The sequence below is a fragment of the Oncorhynchus kisutch genome, linkage group LG10 (genome assembly GCF_002021735.2).
Source record: "Oncorhynchus kisutch isolate 150728-3 linkage group LG10, Okis_V2, whole genome shotgun sequence".
Taxonomy (NCBI): domain Eukaryota; kingdom Metazoa; phylum Chordata; class Actinopteri; order Salmoniformes; family Salmonidae; genus Oncorhynchus; species Oncorhynchus kisutch.
Window position 1 is genome coordinate 44,677,231 of NC_034183.2, and position 22,751 is coordinate 44,699,981.

The window sequence follows — 22,751 nt, forward strand, 5'->3', positions numbered from 1 at the left end:
GTCCGGAGCTGCCACTCAGTCCAGTGGGGTCCGTTGTTAGGTTTCCTAGGCCAAGGTTAGCGGCGAGGGTCGCCACTCAAGGGACGCTAAGGAGGTGGACTAAGACAATTATGGAGTGGGGTCCACGTCCAGCGCCAGAGCCGCCACCGCGGACAGATGCCCACCCAGACCCTCCCCTATAGGTTTAGGTTGTGCGTTCGGAGTCCGCACCTTGGGGGGGGGGTACTGTCACGTTCTGACCATCGTTCGTATGTGTTTTCCTTGTTTTAGTGTTGGTCAGGACGTGAGCTGGGTGGGCATTCTATGTTGTGTGTCTGGTTTGTCTATTTCTATGTTTGGCTTGATATGGTTCTCAATCAGAGGCAGGTGTTAGTCATTGTCTCCGATTGGGAACCATATTTAGGTAGCCTGTTTTGTGTTGGGTTTTGTGGGTGATTGTCTTTAGTGTCCTTGTTCCTGTCTTTGTGTTTGCACCAGATAGGGCTGTTTCGGTTTTCACATTTCATTATTTTGTAGTTTCTTCATGTATAGTTTTTTCCTTCATTAAAATATCATGAATCATCATCACGCTGCATTTTGGTCCGATCCTTGTTCCACCTCTTCATCAGAGGAGGAGATAGAAGAGAATCGTTACAGTTTATCTTTATTGCTGACCAATGTTGAATTACTACATGTTTTCCTAGCTAGCTAGCTAGCTAGCTAGCTAGCTGCCTTACATTTGCTAGCTAGCTATAATAAACTAGCTCAAGCGGACACAAGCCATTCCGGTCTGCCCTAAATTGCTCATAAATATATTTCTGTGATACCTAGGGGAAAAAAACAAATCACCCTGATAATGATTGTTGTGATGATAGGCGTCGCTCTCCCTCAGCCTCTGAGTGCCATAGATCATAAACTGAGTGCAGATTCGTGACCATTATGTTTTCACCATTACTACAGAGAAAATGGCTCGTATCTAGCAGTTCAAAATATATTACCGGCACAACATTATGATTGAAAGGTCGCATTTAACACATAAATCACAGCTGCAGCGAATGACCAGTGTTGTATCGAGGTGCTTTCCGATCTAAAGTGATTCCACTGGGGAGCTGTATCACAGTGTCACCATTGGTAGGTAGTAACGTGGCCAATAATTTTTCCTCCCAGGATTATATGTCAAGTAAGATAACAGCCTATAAAAGAAATTACTAATATTGGTAGCCATCTAATGTCCAGTGATACAGTATGCTAAATGGGGAGAGCATGAACGGCAACAACCTGTCACTGTTCACTCGGCTCTCAGCCGTATCCATATATACTCCTAAACTTTGTTGCATAATGTTACAGTATTAGCCAAACCTGTTCACTTTACCAGTAGTATATAAACATTTGGTGGCAGAGAAAGAAAGAAATGTTGTGAGTCTGGTACAGTATATCAATGTTTTATTGGATTGAAATAGGTGAATCTAGTCGTCTTATTTGTATTTGTTCATTGCCTCAATTGATTTCATAAACTACACAGAAAATATAAATGCACATGCAACAATTTCAAATATTTTACTGAGTTACAGTTCATTAGGAAATCTGTCAATTGAAATAAATAAACTAGGCCCTAATCTTTGGATTTCACACATTTTCACTGGGAATACAGATATTCATCTGTTGGTCACAGATAACTTCAAAGAATAGTTAGGGGCGTGGATCAGAAAACCAGTCAGTATCTGGTATTACTACCATTTCCCTCATGCAGCATGACACATCTCTTTCGCATAGAGTTGTTCAGGCTATTGATTGTGGTCTGTGGAATGTTGTCCCACTCCTCTTCAATGGCTGTGCAAAGTTGCTGGATATTGGCGGGAACTGGAACACGCTGTTGTACACGTCGGTCTAGAACATCCCAAACATGTTCAATGGGTGACATGTCGTGTGAGTATGCTGGTCATGGAAGAACTGGGACATTTTCAGCATTTTCAACTAGGAATTGTGTACAGATCCTTGCAACGTACACAATTCCTAGCTGAAAATGCTGAAAATTATCATGCTGAAACATGAGGTGAAGGCGGCGGATGAATGGCACGACAATGGCCTCAGGATCTTGTCAAAGTATCTCTGTGCATTCAAATTGCCATCGATAAAATGTAATTATGTTTGTTGTCCATCGCTTATGCTTGCCCATACCATAACCTAACCGCCACAATGGGGCACTCTGTTCACAATATTGACATCAGCAAACCGCTCGACCACATGACACCATCAGTTGAATCCAGGATTCATCTGTGAAGAGCACACTTCTCCAGTGTGCCAGTAGCCATCGAAGGTGAGCATTTACCCACTGAAGTTGGTTACAACGCCAAACTGCAGTTAGGTAAAGACCCTGGTGAGGATGATGAGCACACAGATGAACTTCCCTGAGATGGTTTCTGACAGTTTGTGCAGAAATTCTTCAGTTGTGCAAACCCACAGTTTCATCAGCTGTCGGGGGGGCTGGTCTCAGACGATTCTGCAGGTGAAGAAGCCGGATGTGGAGGTCCTGGGCTGGTGTGGTTACACGTGGTCTGCAGTTGTGAGGCCGGTTGGACGTACTGACAAATTCTCTAAAACAACGTTGGACGCGGCTTTTGGTACAGAAATTAGCATTAAATTCTCTGACAACAACTCTGGTGGACATTCCTGCTGTCAGCATGCCAATTGCATGCACCCTCAAACTTAAGGCATCTGTGGCATTGTGAAGCGGCCTTTTATTGTCCCCCGGCACAAGGTGCACCTGTGTAATGATCGTGCTGTTTAATCAGCTTCTCCATATTCCACAACTGTCAGGTGGATGGATTAGCTTGGCAAGGAAGAAATGCTCACTAACAGGGATTTAAACAAGTATGTGGACAAAATTTGAGAGCTTTTTGTGCATATGGAAAACTCTGGGATCTTTTATTTCAGCTCATGAAACATGAGCATGGCCAAACACATGTTTTTATTTAACTAGGCAAGTCAGTTAAGAACAATTTCTAATTTACAATGACAGCCTACCTGGGAACAGTGGGTTAACTTCATTGTTCAGAATGACAGATTTTTACCTTGTCAGCTCAGGGATTGGATCCAGCAACTTTTTAGTTACTGGCCCAATGCTCTAACCACTAGGCTTCCCGCCCACCGATCTCAACCCCTACTCACTGAGTTTGAATGAAGCCCTCTAGTGTGGTAAGTACAGACACACACACACACACATTCTTGATCTGTCCCTTGTCACCTTTCTTTTTACCCACAGAGTAACAGCCCTGGTGCTCTCATTATACTGTATTCTTTATTTTTCTATGGTTGTCCTAGGGGTGAGAAGAGCTAACAAATCAGAAATTAGGAGGATTGTTATGGCGACTCAAGGGGAACGCTTGATGCTGCACTGACTTCTCTCTCCTGGATGCTCTCCTGCCCAAACTGTCCCGTTGTGTGTTTCACCACCCTTGAAACACCATACCCAGAATAGAGTTGCTCCTGATCATAGATCTAGGATTGTAGCCAATCCCAATTTTAACTCCATCTCTCTCTCTCTCTCCCCCACATCTCCAATGCACAGGCACACAATATAGTTTATAAATGAGTGTGCTAATGATGCTCTTATTTGGTGCTCTTATGTGTTAACTGTTGTTACTTAATTGTCAATTCTGTTAATATGTTGTCACCAATTTGAATAAATGTATTTCATGTAAAAATGTACAGTTGAAGTCAGAAGTTTACATACACCTTAGCCCAATACATTTAAACGCAGTATTTCACAATTCCTGACATTTAGTCTGAGTAAACATTCCCTGTCTTAGGTCAGTTATGATCACCACTTTCTTTTAAGAATGTGAAATGTCAGAATAATAGTAGAGAGAATGATTTATTTCAGCTTTTATTTCTTTTATCACATTCCCAGTGGGGCAGAAGTTTATGCATGCTAAATTAGTATTTGGTAGCATTGCCTTCAAATTGTTTCACTTGGGTCAAACATTTTGGGTAGCCCCTTCCACAAGCTTCCCACAATAAGTTGGGTGAAATTTGTGCCATTCCTCCTGACAGAGCTGGTGTAATTGAGTCAGGTTTGTAGGCCTCCTTGCTCGCACACACTTTTCAGCTCTGCCCACAAATTTAAAGGATTGAGGTCAGGGCTTTGTGATGGCCACTCCAATACCTTGACTTTGTTGTCCTTAAGTCCTTAAGCCATTTTGCCACAACATTGGTCATTGTCCATTTGGAAGACCCATTTGCGATCAAGCTTTAACTTCCTGACTAATGTCTTGAGATGTTGCTTCAATATATCCACATAATTTTCCTCTCTCATGATGCCATCTATTTTGTGAAGTGCAACAGTCACTCCTACAGCAAAGCAACCCCACAACATGATGCTGCCACCCCCGTGCTTCATGGTTGGTGTTCTTCGGCTTGCAAGCCTCCGTCTTTTTCCTCCAAACATAACAATGGCCTTTATGGCCAAACAGTTCTATTTTTGTTAAATCAAACCAGACATTTCTCCAAAAAGTACGATCTTTGTCCCCATGTGCAGTTACAATTCGTAGTCTGGCTTTTTTATGGCAGTTTTGCAGCAGTGGCTTCTTCCTCGCTGAGCAGAATTTCAGGTTATGTCGATATAGGACTCGTTTTCCTGTGGATATAGATACTTTTGTACCTGTTTCCTCCAGCATCTTCACAAGGTCCTTTGCTGTTGTTCTGGAATTGATTTGCACTTTTTGCACCAAAGTACGTTCATCTCTAGGAGACAGAACGCGTCTCCTTCCTGAGCGGTATGATGGCTGCGTGTTCCCATGGTGTTTACACTTTCGTACTATTGTTTGTAAAGATGAACGTGGTACCTTCAGGCATTTGGAAATTGTTCCCAAGGATGAACCAGACTTGTAATGGTCTACCATTTTTTTCTGAGATCTTGGCTTATTTCCCCATGATGTCAAGCGAAGAGACACTGAGTTTTAAGGGAGGCCTTGAAATACATCCACAGGTACACCTCCAATTGACTCAAATGATGTCAATTAGCCTATCAGAAGCTTCTAAAGCCATGACATCATTTTCTGGTATTTTCCAAGCTATTTAAAGGCGCAGTCAACATAGTGTATGTAAACTTCTGACCCACTGGAATTGTGATACAGTGAATTAAACTATAGTTTTGGCAGCGGTTGTGGAGCGGTTGAAAAACAACTTTTAATGACTCCAACCTAAGTGTATGTATAAAACTTTCAACATCAACTGTATGTTTTTGTTTTACACATTTAGATTTCAGGGAGAATTACACTGTACATTTACAGCATTATACTGGCACTAGAATTTCCAGCTTAATACTATAATGTTGCTTTATAACAGATATTTCTACTGCAGTAATGTTTTACAATAAGGAAAATAGTATTGTTAAATATATTACAGCATCTCTGCTGTAAAGTTATATTGCAGTACTAAACTCCGGAGCCAGCATAATGCTGTCAATTTAAAGGGAAAAGTTGTACAGTGTGGGCTTCTGGGACATCAACCCCATATGTTTTTACTCCAGCCCCAAACTTTTTGATGGTCGAATAATTTTTAAATTGCAAGTTGTAGGTTAGCAAGCAGAGCCGACCAGCTGGCTAACAGACGCACTAGGGTCGGACAGGCTTCCTGTGTAGATTAAGACACTGCAGAGTTGGCATGAGATATCGGGATGAGAAATGCGTTGTACTCTGAATTATCCCATTATCCCAACTGTTACACTGAGAAGGCTGAACAACTGCTGTTTTTTAAACATGCTAGCTAGCAAGCAGTAGCCACAGCAGCCATTATGGAATGGCACGTCACGTTGAACAACAACCCAGTTAGCAATGGGCATTCGGGAGGACGTCGTCAGGTGCCGTGTAACAGCTTTTTTTGCCCATCGTCCTCATTGACGGGGAACTCCTGATAGGTTGCATGAGTCACGCGGCAGCCATGTTCCTCCCGCTGACGTGACACTTTTCTCACATGACCCAGCCACCCTTCTCCCGACAGGCGACACTACAGCCGGGGGGGGGGCAAGCAATTTTTTCAGTTTGATTATGTGTGTCCAAAACATATACGATAACTAAGGCCAGTCCTGGTTCAACAGGTGACGTCAAATAAATAAATAAAAATAAAATGCATTTATTGACAGTGATAGGTTCTATGATAACTAAGGCCAGTCCTGGTTCCCTGGATCAACAGGTGATCAACAGGTGACGACAAATAAATAAATTAAAATAAAATACATTTATTGACAGTGCAATGGCAAAAAAAGTGACAGTAATCAAAGTGATTCAGTAAAGCAATCAAATAAGTGACATTGTACATAAACAATATACAACAAATCATTAAATTGCCCACATGGATACCCATAGTGGACATTGTTTTCCCATGTGCAAAGTGAGTTGGACAACATACTGTCCAGTAGCAGCATGGAATTATCCAGCTTGTGGCGATGGCAAGATGGTGCAAGATAGCATCCGCCACACCGTCGACTTCAGGTCCTTGGCACCCATTACAGCAGAAACCAAAGCTACAATGTAGGATTAGAAAGTATTAGAAATGGCACACTATGTTAACATATTTCCCTTCCCTACCACCCGTACCAGATTAGCTACATGAATAAAGGGGCTATTTTCTCCTCTGAATGTACATATCATGTTAGTTAACTAGCTAGCTAACAACATTGACTAACTAACATTAACAAACCATCTAACGTTAGTAAGCTAGCTAGCTAAGTAACTTGGCTAGCAAGGACACAATAAGATAGCAACTTAACAGCATTTAGCTAGCTAGCAACGGCCATGTTAATGTTTTTAGCTAGCTAACGTTAACAAGCTAGATAGCCAAGAAACGTTAATTAGCTGGCTAGGCTAGATAGCGAGCTTGCGTTATTGTCCTTGTTGACATTACACAAGTAAAACTACACAGAAATGAAGGAAAGTAGAAACGTTACTTACTTGAACAAAAAAGGTTTCATTCCAATCTGGTGCATGAACAGCCGAGAAAACTAAAAGCGAGAAACATTTTCAAACGTGTTGATTTGACCATTGTTTTACTAGATAACTAAGGATGGTGTGAAATAGGCTTTTAGAAGTGCCATCTTCATTTGACTTCTTATCATTAATGCCGTCTTTGGTGTGCTTATCAATGCATGAACACCTTTTTCACACCTATAGATAAAATAATTATATCATAATTATGATTTTATTTGTCATATAAAAGTTAATGTGCGTTAAGTTTCAAACATATTCTGTCATTAAAGGTTGGGTAGCATAAATGTCACCACACTTAACATATGGATTTGCACTAGTATGCACATGCAAAGACCCAATGCAAAGTTACACCTCACTTTTCTATTTTTCTATTAGAATTCTGAAGAATGCCAAAGTCACGTCTGAAAATGTTTTTCTGGGGTGTGATTTAATATGAAGGACCTGGCAAGCAAGCCTATTCACTATAACAAACTCCAACAGAAATAACTTCAAATGTATAACTTCAAATTAAACCAAATATTTTGCACTCATTGCACCCATGCTGGTTTCAATTACATTTTCAGCCAATTTTACAAGCAAATGCTTTATGAATTTATTGTTAGAAATCAACTTGCAAGGTTACTAGCCAACTAGCCTGCTAACGTTAGCTCTATTAGTCAGCCTGCTGACGTTAAGCACTGAATGAGTCAGCCAGTCACTATCAACAATTGTTGGAGTAGAGGACCTTGTGCATTTCAGGTAAAATAACAACTCAGTGTTTATATCCCAGGACAAATTAGCTGGCAACGGGTGCACGGTGTTTCCTCCGACACATTGGTGCGGCTGGCTTCTGGGTTGGATGCGCGCTGTGTTAAGAAGCAGTGCGGATTGTTAGGGTTGTGTATCGGAGGACGCATGACTTTCGACCTTCGTCTCTCCCGAGCCCGTACGGGAGTTGTGGCGATGAGACAAGATAGTAGCTACTAACAATTGGATACCACAAAATTGGGGAGAAAAAGGGGGTAAAAAAATAAAAAATAATAATAGCTGGCAACAGCAAGCTAGCTAAATCGGGCAAATTAGCTAGCAAGTGCAAGCTAGCTAGCTAGCTAAACTGCCATTGATGTTTAATGCTTTTCGACCTGTCCTCAAATTAATGTAATGTTTGTTTTGATATTTTAACCTGCTTGTCGTGATCACGTTTGGTGTGGGGGACAAATACACGATGGCGCACGCGCACAGCCGGTTTGGGTTCCGTGTTACAGATTGATGGCGGGGGCCAATCCGATGGTAAAACTTTTAAAAGAGTGCAGGCTGTGTTAGATACCAAAGCGAGGGAGAGTCAGGGAAATCCAGTAGCTACACTACATGACACAAAGTATGTGGACACCTGCTCGTCAAATATCTAATTTAAAAAATCATGGGTATTGATATGGAGGTGGTCCCACAATATTTACGCACTACGAGCCTCAGCACTTGGCAGTCCTGTTCTGTAAACTGGTGTAGACTACCACTTCGCAGCTGAGCCATGTTGACCGGAGCAGCTCTAGCAGGGCAGAAATTTGACAAACTGCATCCTATGATGGTGCCACGTTGAAAGATACTGAGCTCTTCAGTAAGGTCATTCTACTCCCAATGTTTGTCTATGGATATTGCATGCCTGTGTGCTCGATTTAATACAAATCCACAAATTTGAAAGGGTGTCCACATACTTTTGTATATACAGTGTATATAGCGAGGAAAATCTCAAATAAATTAATTCCAGACGTCAGTCACCGAGCGGGCTAGCACAAAGCCAAGGTGGTGAAAAGTTGACAAATTACAAAGGAGAACAGATGAGGTACTACACAACTACATGTATGATTTTCTCTTTTGTTTTGAGCCCAAAGCAGGAAGGCACCAGCTTGAGCTAGCATACGAAGGATGGATGGTAACTTCCTGTTGAAGGCTTTTTGGCTTCTTCTGTGGGGTTTAAGAAGTGCTGCCACCTACTGTAACATAGCGATAAACACTTTTCTTCAAGTGAGTGAGGTGGTTTAGGGAGTGGAATTTGTTAAAAAAGGAGCAGTTTGGATTGCCCCGAAAATATAGTATATTAAATCAATGGATTAAATGTAGGGTATTTTTGGGCATAATCAATATAATCTACTCAAACTGTAAATTTAGGTGTATCCTTTTTGTGTCATCCTAGATGATTTTAAATGAATTATGTCCACGTGTAGTTGTGTTTTTAAATTGGCAAATAAATCGAATCAAATTAAAATCACAACAAATGTAAGGTACTTATAGAAACAACAAAAACAGCTTGCAGCCTCTGGTTGGCTGGGGTTAGCTTGAAGGCGGCAGGCCGAATTTGAGATTAGAGAAATTCCTTGCTATTGTCTTTCAAATTAACTCATGGCTGGATGGCTTGACACAGGTTTATAGCTGTCCTCTGAGGCTAAATGCCAGAGATGCAACACCAGCCTGGCAAGGGGCAGAAGGTAGCCTAGTGGTTAGAGCGTTGGGTCAGTAACCGAAAGGCTGCTGGATTGAATCCCGAGCTGACAAAGTACAAATAATAATAATTTGTTCTTAACTGACTTGCCTAATTGGCTACCCGCCAGAGATGTAAATTACGTCTTGAACACCAAACACCGCTTACCTGCAGGTGGTAGGAATTTATAGCCTTGGGTGTGGGAATGCGGAAAATAGCAAGCGGGTGGGCATTTTTGGCATACTGGCAAAGGATCTGATTGGCTGACATTGCCATTCCAAAATGGATGCTGTGGCTTCTGCTACCTAGCATGAGTTTTCTGGAAAAATGAGCTGTCACCTCAGTGTAACAATTGGGGTAATGGGACAATTCAGAGTACAACGCATTTCTCATCCCTGGATTGAGGTATGTTTTCCGAGACATATCTCGCACCAGCTCAGCTGTGTCTTAATCTACACAGGAAGCCTGTCCGATCTGCAACAAGCAGATCTGCTGGCTAGCTGTACTCTAATATGAGTTTCCATAAACCTGCATCACTTGTGGTATAAGTAGAAGAGTAAGCATTGCAAGAAGCCCCTGGAATGAAGCACAGCTAGCAGTGCCTGCTGTGATTGGTCGAGATTCCACAACGCAGTGGACCCATCAACTCTGGACCCATCAACTCACGTCCATTGACTCATTTTCAGCAGTCTACTTTTTCAAAAGGCATAAACTATCTTTTAAAATATGTGTGCCTGCATAGTGCAACCTGAATGCCATAGGGAAAAAATAAGCACAGCTTCGTGACCTTCATGATTTCCTCAATACTTTACTGAAAACTGTGTGCCCAAGCTGTTCAAAAGATATGGTTCATTTTACCAGAGATAAGGGAGAGGGAGACTTCTCCCATGTCTTCTTCAGGTTGATGATGTACACACCATCACTCTTTCTCTTGTCCTGTTGTTTTTTTTTATTGCAAATTCGAGGGAAACATGAGATAAATAAACCATTTCGTGGGCTGTTTTAAAACTATGCTACTCACGGACTGTAGCCTATTTGTTTGATAACAAACAAGCTGGTTAAGTCATGTTACCTTATCAGCTGACAACCTGAGGGGTATTCCAGAAAGCCTGATTCGTGAGTTAGAGAAATCTGTCAAACCAAACTTTGAGCAATGGTAACGAATGCTCTGAAGCAAACCTGCTACTTACTAGGTTAAGTTGATCTTAGCCTTTAATGGCGAATAAAGACAGGGCTTCTCCGCCAATCAGATTCGTGTAGAAAATACAATTGACATCCGAGCCTGCATTGTTCGCCTTGTATTACAAATGGGAGGAATTATTGGATCTCGAATAGATCCTTTAGGTCATTCAGAAGATTTTCTTTTGGAACTTTATAGTTTTTCCACACAATAATATATCTGGACAATTTACTCAACCCCTACATAGCCAATGTACCCAGTTTTGCTTTGACTGCTACAGGCCTAAAAACTCTGTGCATTACTTAGTGATTTTTCCCCCACAACGTTTCCTGTACAATATGGGTGATGTAGAATGATTTGGAAAGGCAATTGTGTGTAGAGCCATAAGAAGAGTCTGCTTCACATTGAATACTTTTTTGGCCATCAACCTGTCCATATAATCAAGGAGGACTTTTACAGAATTGCAGGCACTGTTGGCTGTGGTCAATTGACTGCCAGCGATGTTTTGCTAATCTCAAATGAACAACACTAGGCAACATGATAAAAAAAAGTTTAACATTTCTGGTGTTAAAACTAAACATAGAAGATATTGTTGCCCGTGTTGTCATGAAAAGCACTCTGAATTCAATAAATTCTTATTCCTCATACATAGGCTGTGGAATGGGCCTACCAATGCAATTGTGACATAGGCTATCACAATTTATATATTGGTATATAGCCTTCACATGTATTATCACCAACGTGGCAATAAAAGTGCTCTATAAAGTGAAAGCATTATTACTAATCACCCATGTGTAAATTAGGCCTATTAGATATTGGAATAGTGCCGGTTCACTTAGACATTTACTCTGTTTGCAATTTTCTGTCAGGCTGTATTTTGCTGTGGCGGCTATATTACTATTTTGGGGTAAATAAGTGAACATATTTGTTGTATGTTGTTACAAGTGTTTCTTGTTGTGGACTTATTGGGCTCTGTCTTTTGACTCCATATCTATATACTTTTATGTCATCGACATGAGGACCTTTTTGAATGGTGTGTGCACGCGCCAATTGTCAGATCGACCAATCTGCACTTCGGTTAGTCTAATTACTTCAAGGAGAGGCAGCCATTCTGGAACCAAGAAATCACAGACTACCTCATCTGGTTAAGGTAAGCTGGATATGTTCAGGGAATCCTGAATTTGTTAAACCATCTTTTTGGAATTACCCCCCCCCCCCCCCCCAGGTAACTGGACAGGCACACGTTTGGTTTAAGATGGCACATTGACAAAGAGATTGTGAACCCAGAAGTATATGTTTTGTCCTATGGGGGGAGTAGGGAAAATAGATAGACAGCCTAATTTGGGTGTAGCCCTGGGCAGATTTACGTTATGCCATGTTGTCTTCAGGAGATTGTCTGTTTCATATATTTATTTCACACTAGTTGATGTAAGTCAGTGGACCAATTCCCATTACTTATGATTGTCTTTCATATTATAGGATATGCTTGTCAGAAAGAACAGTAATGTTATTCCTTATACTTCTTTTATTATTACATTTCTTCCCAATTTGTCTGGTGTATCTTATTGCCTGCAATCTAATGTCTAAATCCAATATGCATACTTGTGTTTTTTTAAATGAATTACAAGAGGCTATGCCTTTTTGTAGGCATTTATGTAGGTAGGCTTGGTAAGATCAACTTTAAAACATTCAGGCTCTCCTAACTTAAAATTCTTTAAGATCTTTATCAACTATAACTATATAAATGAGCATAAAATAACTCACCGACAGTAACTCTTGAACCGTTAAAGCTAGAGACAACAAACCAACTTTCACATGTTCACGCTATCCTAACGTTCAATTCAACTGTAGTGAAACGCAACATGGATCTCCCTCCTGCCCCCCTCCCACTGCCACTACCCTACGTACCACCAGTACAGTTAGACATGAGCAGGTCTGATGAGCTACCAGAGTGGGCACAGTCACCAGGAGAGGGCGCCAGTCAACCATCCACCTCAACAACATGGTACCAGGAAGAACCACCTCCACCATCTGATGAAGCTGCAGAATGGGAGAAACTGCTTGAAGCACTGCTAATAGAGTAAAAGGCACCGCCTTAAGGGGAAGACCATATATGTACTGTTATAAGAGTAAGCGCACTGTCATAAACGGATGCCCATATATGAACTGTTAATGTGTGGTAAAGCAGCTGTGTGTCCTCCAAGTTTGTAGAGGGGAGGACTCACGTGACCTCAAGTGAGGGATAAAAAGGTATATGTAGAGAAACTGCCGATACATCGGCGCTGCCTTCTTTAATTCTGAATTCATTTAGACAACCATTTGACTTAGGGTAATTGGCACCTGACTCAAATTACTTAAAGATTCTAACTTGTTGGATCTGAGAAGTGTCTCTCCGATATACCGTTTAACTATTGAACAGCTGTTCTGTCGCCTGCGGCCTTGGTGCGTGTATACTGATGCAAATTACATCCAGAGAAAGTCTCAGAAACTTATCCTCTCGATTGAGCTCAGTACCTCGCCCTCGTTGCATGGCATGGATGCTGCGGTAGTTCAACGGGACTGAGAGTCACTCTAGTCCTTAAATTGATCCCCTGTTTATACCTATGGTTATCCGAATTGACTCTGTCGCCTGCGGCCTTGGTGCGTGTATACTGATGCAAATTACATCCAAAGAAAGTCTCAGAAACCTAACCCTAACATTCAGATGTTAAGGCTATCCTGACTTCAAATTCTTAAACACTTTTATAAACTATAACTACATACATTTGCAAAGATTTGCATAAAATAACCCACCATTAGCAACTCTTGAAACGTTCACGCTAGAGACACCAGACCAACTTTCACATGTTCAGGCTATCCTATCCTCTCAATTAATCGATCCTTCACAAGCTAGCATGCACACCACATTTTCTTCAGGAAATGTACTTTTCTACATATTATAATAATTAGTTTTTTGTACAAACTCTTAATATATATCTAATCTCTCAATTTTCATCTCAAAGTGCACCAGATTTATGCATTTAGCTGTAGTTTTTTTTTTTACCCTACTAGTGTTCCATCTCTGGCTTTGGGCTAAGCCCCCAATGTCCTTAAATCCTAGAAATGCCCCTGCTCTCAGCCGACAACTGCTACAGGTGTGTCCGTGCTAAGAGACATGGGTGTTGTGCTCTTCTTACCCATTTCTTTCTCTTTGATCTCAATCTCAGTTGTCCCTTTATATTTCCTGGCCAGTGTCAAAGTACTCTCCTCCACTGTGTGTAAGAGTTTGGTTATGGTGTGGTCCCGGTGCTCCTCTTTGAGTCTGTTCCAGGCCACCAACTCATCCTTCTCAACCAAATTGTTCACCACGTGTAAAAATGTCTGTGGAATAGAAAGGAAGGCAAACAAAAGCATTTATGAATATCAAGAAACAAGACAAACAAATCATACTGTTTATTTTCATGGATTGAACAACCCTTTCTCTGTTTTAATGTATACGCAGCAAAGTTTAAGTAGCCTTACGAATGATGACAGAAACCATATATATATATATATACATATATATACCCTTAGGCCAAGAACATTTAGTATCCTACTTCTAAAAAAAAAGCAATAACAATGCTAGTGGAAATAAAGATTACTCTGAGAGTTGCTTTGGTCACGGCTGGTTTGGCGGTTTGATTCTTCACCCCAGAGCTCATCAGCGAGGCCGATTGAGAGAGGGCCTCCACATAGGAGATCACATCCACCGACGTTAGCTCTCCCGACGTCTGTTTTTCAATCTCCACCAGCAGGCTCTGAAGATCTGTAAGATTTCTGATCTACAAATGGAAGAGACAAGATTAAGTAAGCTCCAATGGATGCCTCCTCTCCAAATAGGATAAATAGGATGGTCAATTTAAAAATGTCTACTAAATCTTTAAACTAAGTTATTCCCACAAAAAGTGTTCAGACCTATGCACATTTCTACACATGGATATTAACATATATTCCTAATAGGAGATCCTGATTGACAAACACATGTACCAATTAAATATCTATATAGTGACCAACAGAGGGCGGTGTCCTATTATATATTATAAGTGGTACTACCTTCCTAGTTCATTTGTTGGAGTACTTACATATTCAAGTGTTCTGTTGACACTTTGTGTTAGGCACACAACGTTGTCATGACAATTTTTCTTGGGATGCTCTGGAATACAACATATGGAATCCTCATATTAATTTAACAGTCTGCTAGAGTAACCTCAAAACTGCTTGTTTGCTTAACAATATTTAAATATTTACAACTATGATATCACCAGGACATACCAAAATTGTTACATATTTAATTTTTAAAAGATAATTAAGATAACACTGCTCACAATTTGTTTATCAAGATTTTATATAATATGGTAACCTCACATAATTTTAATAATGTATCCTCCCAATTCCCTCAACTTTGGTTTCAAAATTTTGAGGGTGAATTGATAGGCTTACCTTGACATATTATCCCATTCTCTGTATGAAATCGCTTAGTGCCTGAAGTAGAAATGTAATCTCTTTGGCAGGTGCAAGAGAAAGATCCATTTGTGTTTGTGCAATGTGAGAATGGCCCACAGATTTGGTCGTTCTTGCATTCATCAATATCTAATAGTAAAAAGAATAACAGGGTATTTTTTTAATGATGAATGACATTTTCAAACTGAGAAAAAATCTAGAATATCAGTTTCTTAAATATGTGTTGTAATGTTGAGAAAAAACTAATATATAAAGTGCATTCGGAAGGTTTTCAGACCCCTTGACTTTTTCCACATTTTGTGAGTGGCCCAGCCAGAGCCCAAACTTGAACCTGAAAATAGCTGTGCAGCAACGCTCCCCATCCAAGCTAACAGAGCTTGAGAGGATCTGCAGGGAATAATTGGACAAACTCCCCAATACAGGTGGGCCATACTTGTAGTGTCATACCCAAGAAGACTCAAGGCTGTAATCGCTGCCAAAGGTGCTTCAACAAGGTATTGATTAAAGGGTCTGAAAACTCATGTAAATGTCATATTTCTGTATTTTTATATTTTTTCAATTGCAAAAACAGTTGTCGCTTTGTTGTAATGGGGTGTTGTGTGTAATTGATGAGAGGGGAAAAAAAAACAATTTAATCAATTTTAGAATAAGGCTGTAACGTAACAACATTGGGAAAAGTTAAGTGGTCTGAGTACTTTCCGAATGTACCAGTCAAAAGTTCGGACACCCCTACTCATTCCAGGGTTTTTCCTTTATTTTTTCTATTTTCTACATTGTAGAAATAACACATATCAAACACATAACAAATCAAAATATATTTTAGATTTTAGATTCTTCAAATCAGCCACCTTTGCCTTGATGACAGCTTTGCACACACTTGGCATTCTCTCAACCCGCTTCATGAGGTATTCACCTGGAATGCATTTAAATTAACAGGTGTGTCTTGTTAAAAGTTAATTTGTGGAATTTCTTTCCTACTTAATGCTTTTGAGCCCATCAGCTGTGTTGCGACAAGGAATGGTTGGTATACAGAACATAGCCCTATTTGGTAAAATACCAAGTCCATATTATGGCAAGAACAGCTCAAATAAGCAAAGAGAAACAACAGACCATCAGTACTTTAAGAATATGGGAAAAAATTTAACTTTTATAGTTTCTTCAAGTACAGTGGCAAAAACCATCAGGCGCTATAATGAAACTGTCTCTCAGGAGGACCGGCGCAGGAAAAGAAGACCCAGAGTTACCTCTGCTGCAGAGGATAAGTTAATTTGAGTGAACTGCACCTGAGATTGCAGCCCAAATAAATGCTTCACTGATTTCAAGTAACAGACATATCTCAACATGAACTGTTCAGAAGAGACTGCGTGAATCAGGCCTTCATGGTTGAATTGCTGTAAAGAAACCACTGCTAAAGGACACCAATAACAAGAAGAGGCTTGCTCGGGCCAAGAAACACGATCAATGGGCATTAGACCGGTGGAAATCTGTCCTTAGGTCTGATGAGTCCAAATTTGAGATTTTTGGTTCCAACCGCCGTGTCTTTGTGAGACGCAGAGTAGGTGAACGGATGATCTCCGTATGTGTGGTTCCCACCGTGAAGCATGGAAGAGGAGGTGTGATGGTGTGGGGGTGCTTTGCTGGTGACACTGTTAGTGATTTATTTAGAATTCAAAGCACATCATTCTGCATTGATACGCCATCCCATCTGGTTTGCGCTTAGTCAGACTATCATTTGTTTTTCAACAGGACAATGACCCAACACACCTCCAGGCTGTGTAAGAGCTATTTGACCAAGGAGAGTGATGGAGGGCTGGATCAGATGACAATCACCCGACCTCAAGCCATTTTGAGATGGTTTGGGATAAATTGGAGCATATGTGGGAACTCCTTCAAGACTGTTGGAAAAGCATTCCTCGTGAAGCTGGTTGAGAGAAGGCCAGGAGTGTGCAAAGCTGTCATCAAGACAAAGGGTGGCTACTTTGAAGAATCTAAAATATATTTTGATTGGTTTAACACTTTTTCTGGTTACTACATGATGCCATATGTGTTATTTCATAGTTTTGATGTCCTCACTATTATTATACTATGTAGAAAATAGCAAAATAAAGAATATCCCTTGAATGAGTTGGTGTGTCCAAACCTTTGACTGGTACTATATAAATATATATATATATATATATATAATACCAGTGCATTCTGTCCCGTCATTTGGTTGAAAGTGATTCAGCCCGGTTGAAGTGTATCCTGAGGCACAGGTGCAGTAGTAGCTGCCCTCTGTATTGGTACAGTTGCTGTTGTTTCCACAGATATTAGTGACATTTTGGCATTCATTGTCGTCTGTTATGATGGAAGAAGGACACAGAAACAAAATACATTTCAATTGTAGATGCTGCGTACACAGTTTAGCAGGTGTTATGGCGGGTGCAGCGAAATGCTTATGTTCCCTGAACCTATCAATCAATTTGGTAAATGTCAATGTTTTTTTTTTTACAGCGATGTACATATTGCACAGGTCCCTACGGTGCAGGGTAGAATACCTGTCGTAGCTGGCTAGTGATTGTTACTGAGGGGCAGAGTAGGGTACTGGGCAGAGGGAAGGGTGGTGGCTGTTTAACAATTTGATGGCCTTGGGATAGGAGCTGTTTATCAGTATTAACTGTATCAACAAGGGGTTATTATTCAAACATTACTGAGACAAGTCATAGTTAGATTTACAAGGAACGTTACTACGACCCCATACAAGTTAACTACATTGATATAGCTTGCTGTGCACACAGTTCATCCTGGTTGTAACTGGTTTGTAAAATCTGGCAACCGTCAGATATTCACCATGCCAGTTCACATCAAAACACACCTGCATGAGCTATTCACAGTGTTTATTGGAAGTGATCCGATAGGACTTTCAATTGTTGTGTTCATCTGTCTAGTTATGATGAATATACTGGTCTTCCTCCCCCCCACTGTACCTTGTGTACAAAGCCTGTCCGGGAAGGGATATCCTTAGTTCTGAGAAAGGGAGGTGACAATATTCAGGATGAAATATGACCTTAAGATTCCAGACCTCTGAACCGCCATTGTTAACACAAACACTGTGTAGGAAAGTGTTCCATAATGACAATGACTGGCTTCCATTTTCTCTGAGTAGCCTATGGGTAGCTCAATAGGATTTCACAGTACAATGGTAGCAAAATGAATATGCATTAGGGATATAAACAAAATTACGTACTCAAGTTGACTGTCTTAAAGGGACAGTTCCCCACTCATATCTATTCTCTAGAATAAAATGAATGGGGTCTGATTTAGAGAATCTAAGAGCATTTCATTGGGAGCAAAAATTATAATGTACCTTAAAATTATGGACTATCTTTAAATTTAGAGTAGGAATATTTTATTTAATGGGGCCATCAATTCTGCTCTATATTAATGAAGTGATATATTGTTCAAAATTAAATTCTCAAAAACCCATATTTGTACTGTATTTCCATGTAGAAGCCATTTACTGTATGTTTATATTACCACAGTTTAATTTACATCGGGCCCTTGAATATGTAAACCCCCATGATTATGATCAGATAAGGAAATATGAATACTAAGCAAAAGTGCCCCACAAACCTAAATGCAACAATGTTGGCTGACAGACGAACTTGAGCAATAAAACAATTTGACCACTTTCAACAGGAGCAATAATTTTTCACATTTCAGTCCTTTTGTTATGATAAACACACTTTGATGTTTACAATTTCAATAGGGTAGATAGGTTGGGGGGAAAAACCCACTAGGAATGATTCATGATTGAAACAGGTTTACAATAACTGTGCTAGTTGCCTGAGAGGATGGTGCCCATAAGGTGCTAATTAACCTCTATGGGATCGGTGTCCACCCCATGGGACGGGTGAGCTAACATAGGCTAATGTGATTAGCATAGGTTGTAAGTAACAAGAACTTTCCCCAGGATGTAGACATATCTGATATGGGCAGAACGCTTACATTCTTGTTAATCTAACTGGACGGTCCAATTTACAGTAAAATTATACCGTGCTATTGTTTGAGGAGAGTGCAAAATTATGATCTTGAAAATGTATTAATAAACCAATTACGCACATTTGGGCAGTCTTGATACAGCAGTTTAAATAGATATGCAATGGTTCATTTGTTCAGTCTAAAACTTTGCACATACACTGCTGCCTTCTAGTGGCCAAAATCTAAATTGCGCCTGGGTTGGAATAATACATTATGACATTTCTCTTGCATTTCATGTCGGTACAAAAAAAAATCTGTTTTTTTTCTTTGTATTATCTTTTACCAGATCTAATGTGTTATATTCTCCTACATTAATTCCACATTTCCACACACTTCAACGTGTTTCCTTTCCAAATGGTATCAATAATATGCATATCCTTGCTTCAGGTCCTGAGCTACAGGCAGTTAGATTTGGGTATGTCATTTTAGGTGAAAATTGAAAAAAAGGGTCCTATCTTAAAATTAACCTGTCTCCTCCCCTTCATCTACTCTGATTTAAGTGGATTTAACAGGTGACATCAATAAGGGATCATAGGTCAGTCTATGTCATGGAAAGAAGTGGTGTTCCTAATATTTTGTACAATCAGTGTATGTAATAAAGTTAAGTCAATATTGGAGCTAAACAAACTGGCCAAATTGTTTGTTACCCTAACAATATGTTAGCTGTCTAACCTTTCTTCAGCATGTCATTAAACCTTAATTTATTCAGGGAAGTTCCATTGAGACCAATGTCCCTTTTACAAGGAAGCCCTGATTCACAAAATGCAGCATAAAAATACTAAGTACATAGTAAGGAATTAGTGAGACAGTTATTTTTAGTGACACTGTTAAAAAGCTGTGTTCACTGCTGAGTACGTTATTATTTGTTAGCTAACTTCCTTTGCTAACATGTCTAGAATTTTTTTTTGCCACAAAAACGGCTAAGTTTGTTGATATACTTTTCTTCTCAAATCTCAATCTGACCATTTCTACCATGGGAATACATGTATGTCAAGTGTTGTTCTACTTAAAAGTGATGCTGTCGAAAAATAAGCCCTTTTTGATTGAATTAATGTCCTAATGTATTTGCACTGGGTGTGTAGCTAAAGAAGGGAGTTTTAATCCTTGAGGCAATTGAGACATGGATTGTGTATGTGTGCCATTGAGTGTGAAATGGCAAGACAAAAGATGAAAGTGCCTTTGAATGGGGAATGGTAGTAGGTGCCAGGCACACCGGTTTGAGTGTGTAAAGAACTGCATCACTGTTGGGTATTTCACGCCTAACAGTTTCCTGTGTGTATCAAGAATGGTCTACCACCCAAAGGATATCCAACCAACTTGACACAACAGTGCATTAGTCGCCATGGGCCAGCATCCCTGTGGAGCGCTTTCGACACCTTGTAGTCCATGCCCCAACAAATTGAGGCTGTTCTGGGGGCAAAAGGGGGTGGAACTCAATATTAGGAATGTGTTTCTGATGTTTTGTATACTAAGTGTATATTTCCAATTAGATTTGGGTAACTTCCAGTCCACATGGACAGATGAACCCCGGGTTCAATTCAATTGAACCTGCATTGCTGTACTTATGCAAATTAAATTACAGATTGGTTTTGGCTCATTGGTTTTGGGTAAACGTTGAATTACCACAAAGTGGACTCCTCTCACAGGTACTGTAGATTCTTCAAATTTTAAGAATAGCAAGTGTTCTCAGGCAGTAATTTGTAAACAAAGACAGTGTGTAAATTAAATTCCAGCCTTAACATTGTAAAACAGGACAGAGAAAGTGTTCATTTTTGCAAACCTGCAGACCTGATGATGGTAGTACGCCTGCTGTTGAAAGATATAAGACAAATGGGTACCACCGGCTGAAAGTTTTCCATATATGTGAAGCAGTACATACATGTATGCAGTAAGGATCCAAGTACAATCAGCTGATTATGATTCAAGTTTACTCCTAGTGTTAAAAGGTAGTCAAATGTTGGAGTGTTTTTCACACTTTACACCAGTGTAGATGGAATGCAACAATAACCAGTGTTGGCCATGAATATTTTCACCTAGAGTTACAAAAACTCTGAGTGTTAAAAGCTAATACTTCTTGTGTTGGTGTTAAACGTGTTGATTTAAAAGTTTCAATGGTTATCTCATGCTTGAATGCTTGAATAATATAACTTCTAAATCCCAAATGAGCTTAGTACAACCGTTTTATCCCAACTTTTCCATTGTTATATTAATGGTGTCCATTTGAGTCTTTGTAAACAAAGAATAGCCTCAAAAAAACACTATTCAAAATCCTGTTGATCGTATGGACTCTCTCAGTCCTTGCATCCAGAGCATCCTCTATGAACTATGGTTAAAATCCTACATCCCCTCAGCTTTACAGCCAACCAGGTGGCTGTTGTTTGACTAAAACACAAATATCGGATTGTGCCTTTAGCCACAGACATCATCATGCAACTTTACTTTACAGACCAGTAATATACACCCTTTTAACCCTAAATTAATGCAAGGATAATAATTTAATAATAATTTAATTTAATAATTTTTTTCATTTATTTGGGGGTTGAGGCATTAGACTACCTATCAGGTCTAAACCTGAGTGTAATGTCCCTTTAAGTGCTATGTATTCCATAGGCCTAATTAAACTTGCTCTGTATAGGTTTGTAAAAAATCTAGAACTTATATTTACCATTACAAAACTTGGTTCCATCGCCAGTATATCCACGGTTGCAGTAACAGGCATTATTGGATCCATTCAGGGTTTTACACGAGGCAAGTTGATGGCATGTATGACAAATGTCATAACATCTGCATGGGTCTATAACACTGGAAAGCCATGCTATGAGATAAAAATAGAATACATTTGCTTTGTGAATTGATTAAAATATGTGAAAAGAATGTACTACCAGATCAGCATTAACTCATCAATATGGAAGGAACAATGGTACCATGAACTATGTTATGTATTGAATGTTGCATACAATCATATTATGCTATTATGACTAAGAATGATTACATTTTCAGCAAATGGTAATATAATAACAGAAAGACAAAAATCATATGTAAGCCTACTCAACATCAATAAACTACTCAGAAGTAATGTTTGACTGATATTGAAATGGACTCGCACAACTGCAAAGTTCCTAATTATATCTATGCAACTATGATCACTAAAAGGCCAGGAGACCTGGAATTTGGGATAAAAAATATCCCGCCATGCATCCTGATTATTTTCTCTGGTAAATCCCACATACACATAACGGAAATGGCAAAGAACATATGTGTATTTGTACCATGTTCAAGGGGTCTGCTATGCTACAGTGCATACTATATGACAGAAGAATGGATAGACTCACTTACCTGCTAAAAGTACAAGTTTCATCTGGGACTTGAGCAAAGACTCCATACTTGCTTTGGGACAGAAATACTTTTAGCTGAAACTCTGTGGCTGGTGACGTGGTCCATTTCCTTGCGTCAGTTTTCCTGTTTCCCTAAACCTGACCCTTCCTGTCCTGATCTTTAATCAGCTTTCACAAACATTAAACTGGGAACACGCCACCGTCCCATGACAATGGAGTCTAATCAACAGCATAAGAGAATGCTTATTAACCAGTATAGTCTGGCTTCCTAATTAAAGTTATTGTAGCTGTAGTATAAGAGTATACATTCTTACAAT

The 22,751-nt window shown here is 39.8% G+C and overlaps 1 protein-coding gene across 1 annotated transcript in view; it reads right to left on the reverse strand.

Annotated features, from left to right (window-relative positions):
* Positions 1-22,538, reverse strand: part of adgrl4 (adhesion G protein-coupled receptor L4) — a 31,112-nt gene extending 8,574 nt beyond the window's left edge. The window contains exons 1-7 of the mRNA XM_020493054.2: positions 22,436-22,538; positions 21,765-21,914; positions 17,267-17,416; positions 15,059-15,208; positions 14,701-14,771; positions 14,221-14,400; positions 13,777-13,960 (exon numbers count right to left, since the gene is read on the reverse strand). Coding sequence (XP_020348643.1) covers positions 13,777-13,960; positions 14,221-14,400; positions 14,701-14,771; positions 15,059-15,208; positions 17,267-17,416; positions 21,765-21,914; positions 22,436-22,481 — 931 coding nt within the window. The 5' untranslated portion in view covers positions 22,482-22,538. The remainder of the gene's footprint in view (positions 1-13,776; positions 13,961-14,220; positions 14,401-14,700; positions 14,772-15,058; positions 15,209-17,266; positions 17,417-21,764; positions 21,915-22,435) is intronic.
* Positions 22,539-22,751: the final 213 nt, after the last annotated feature.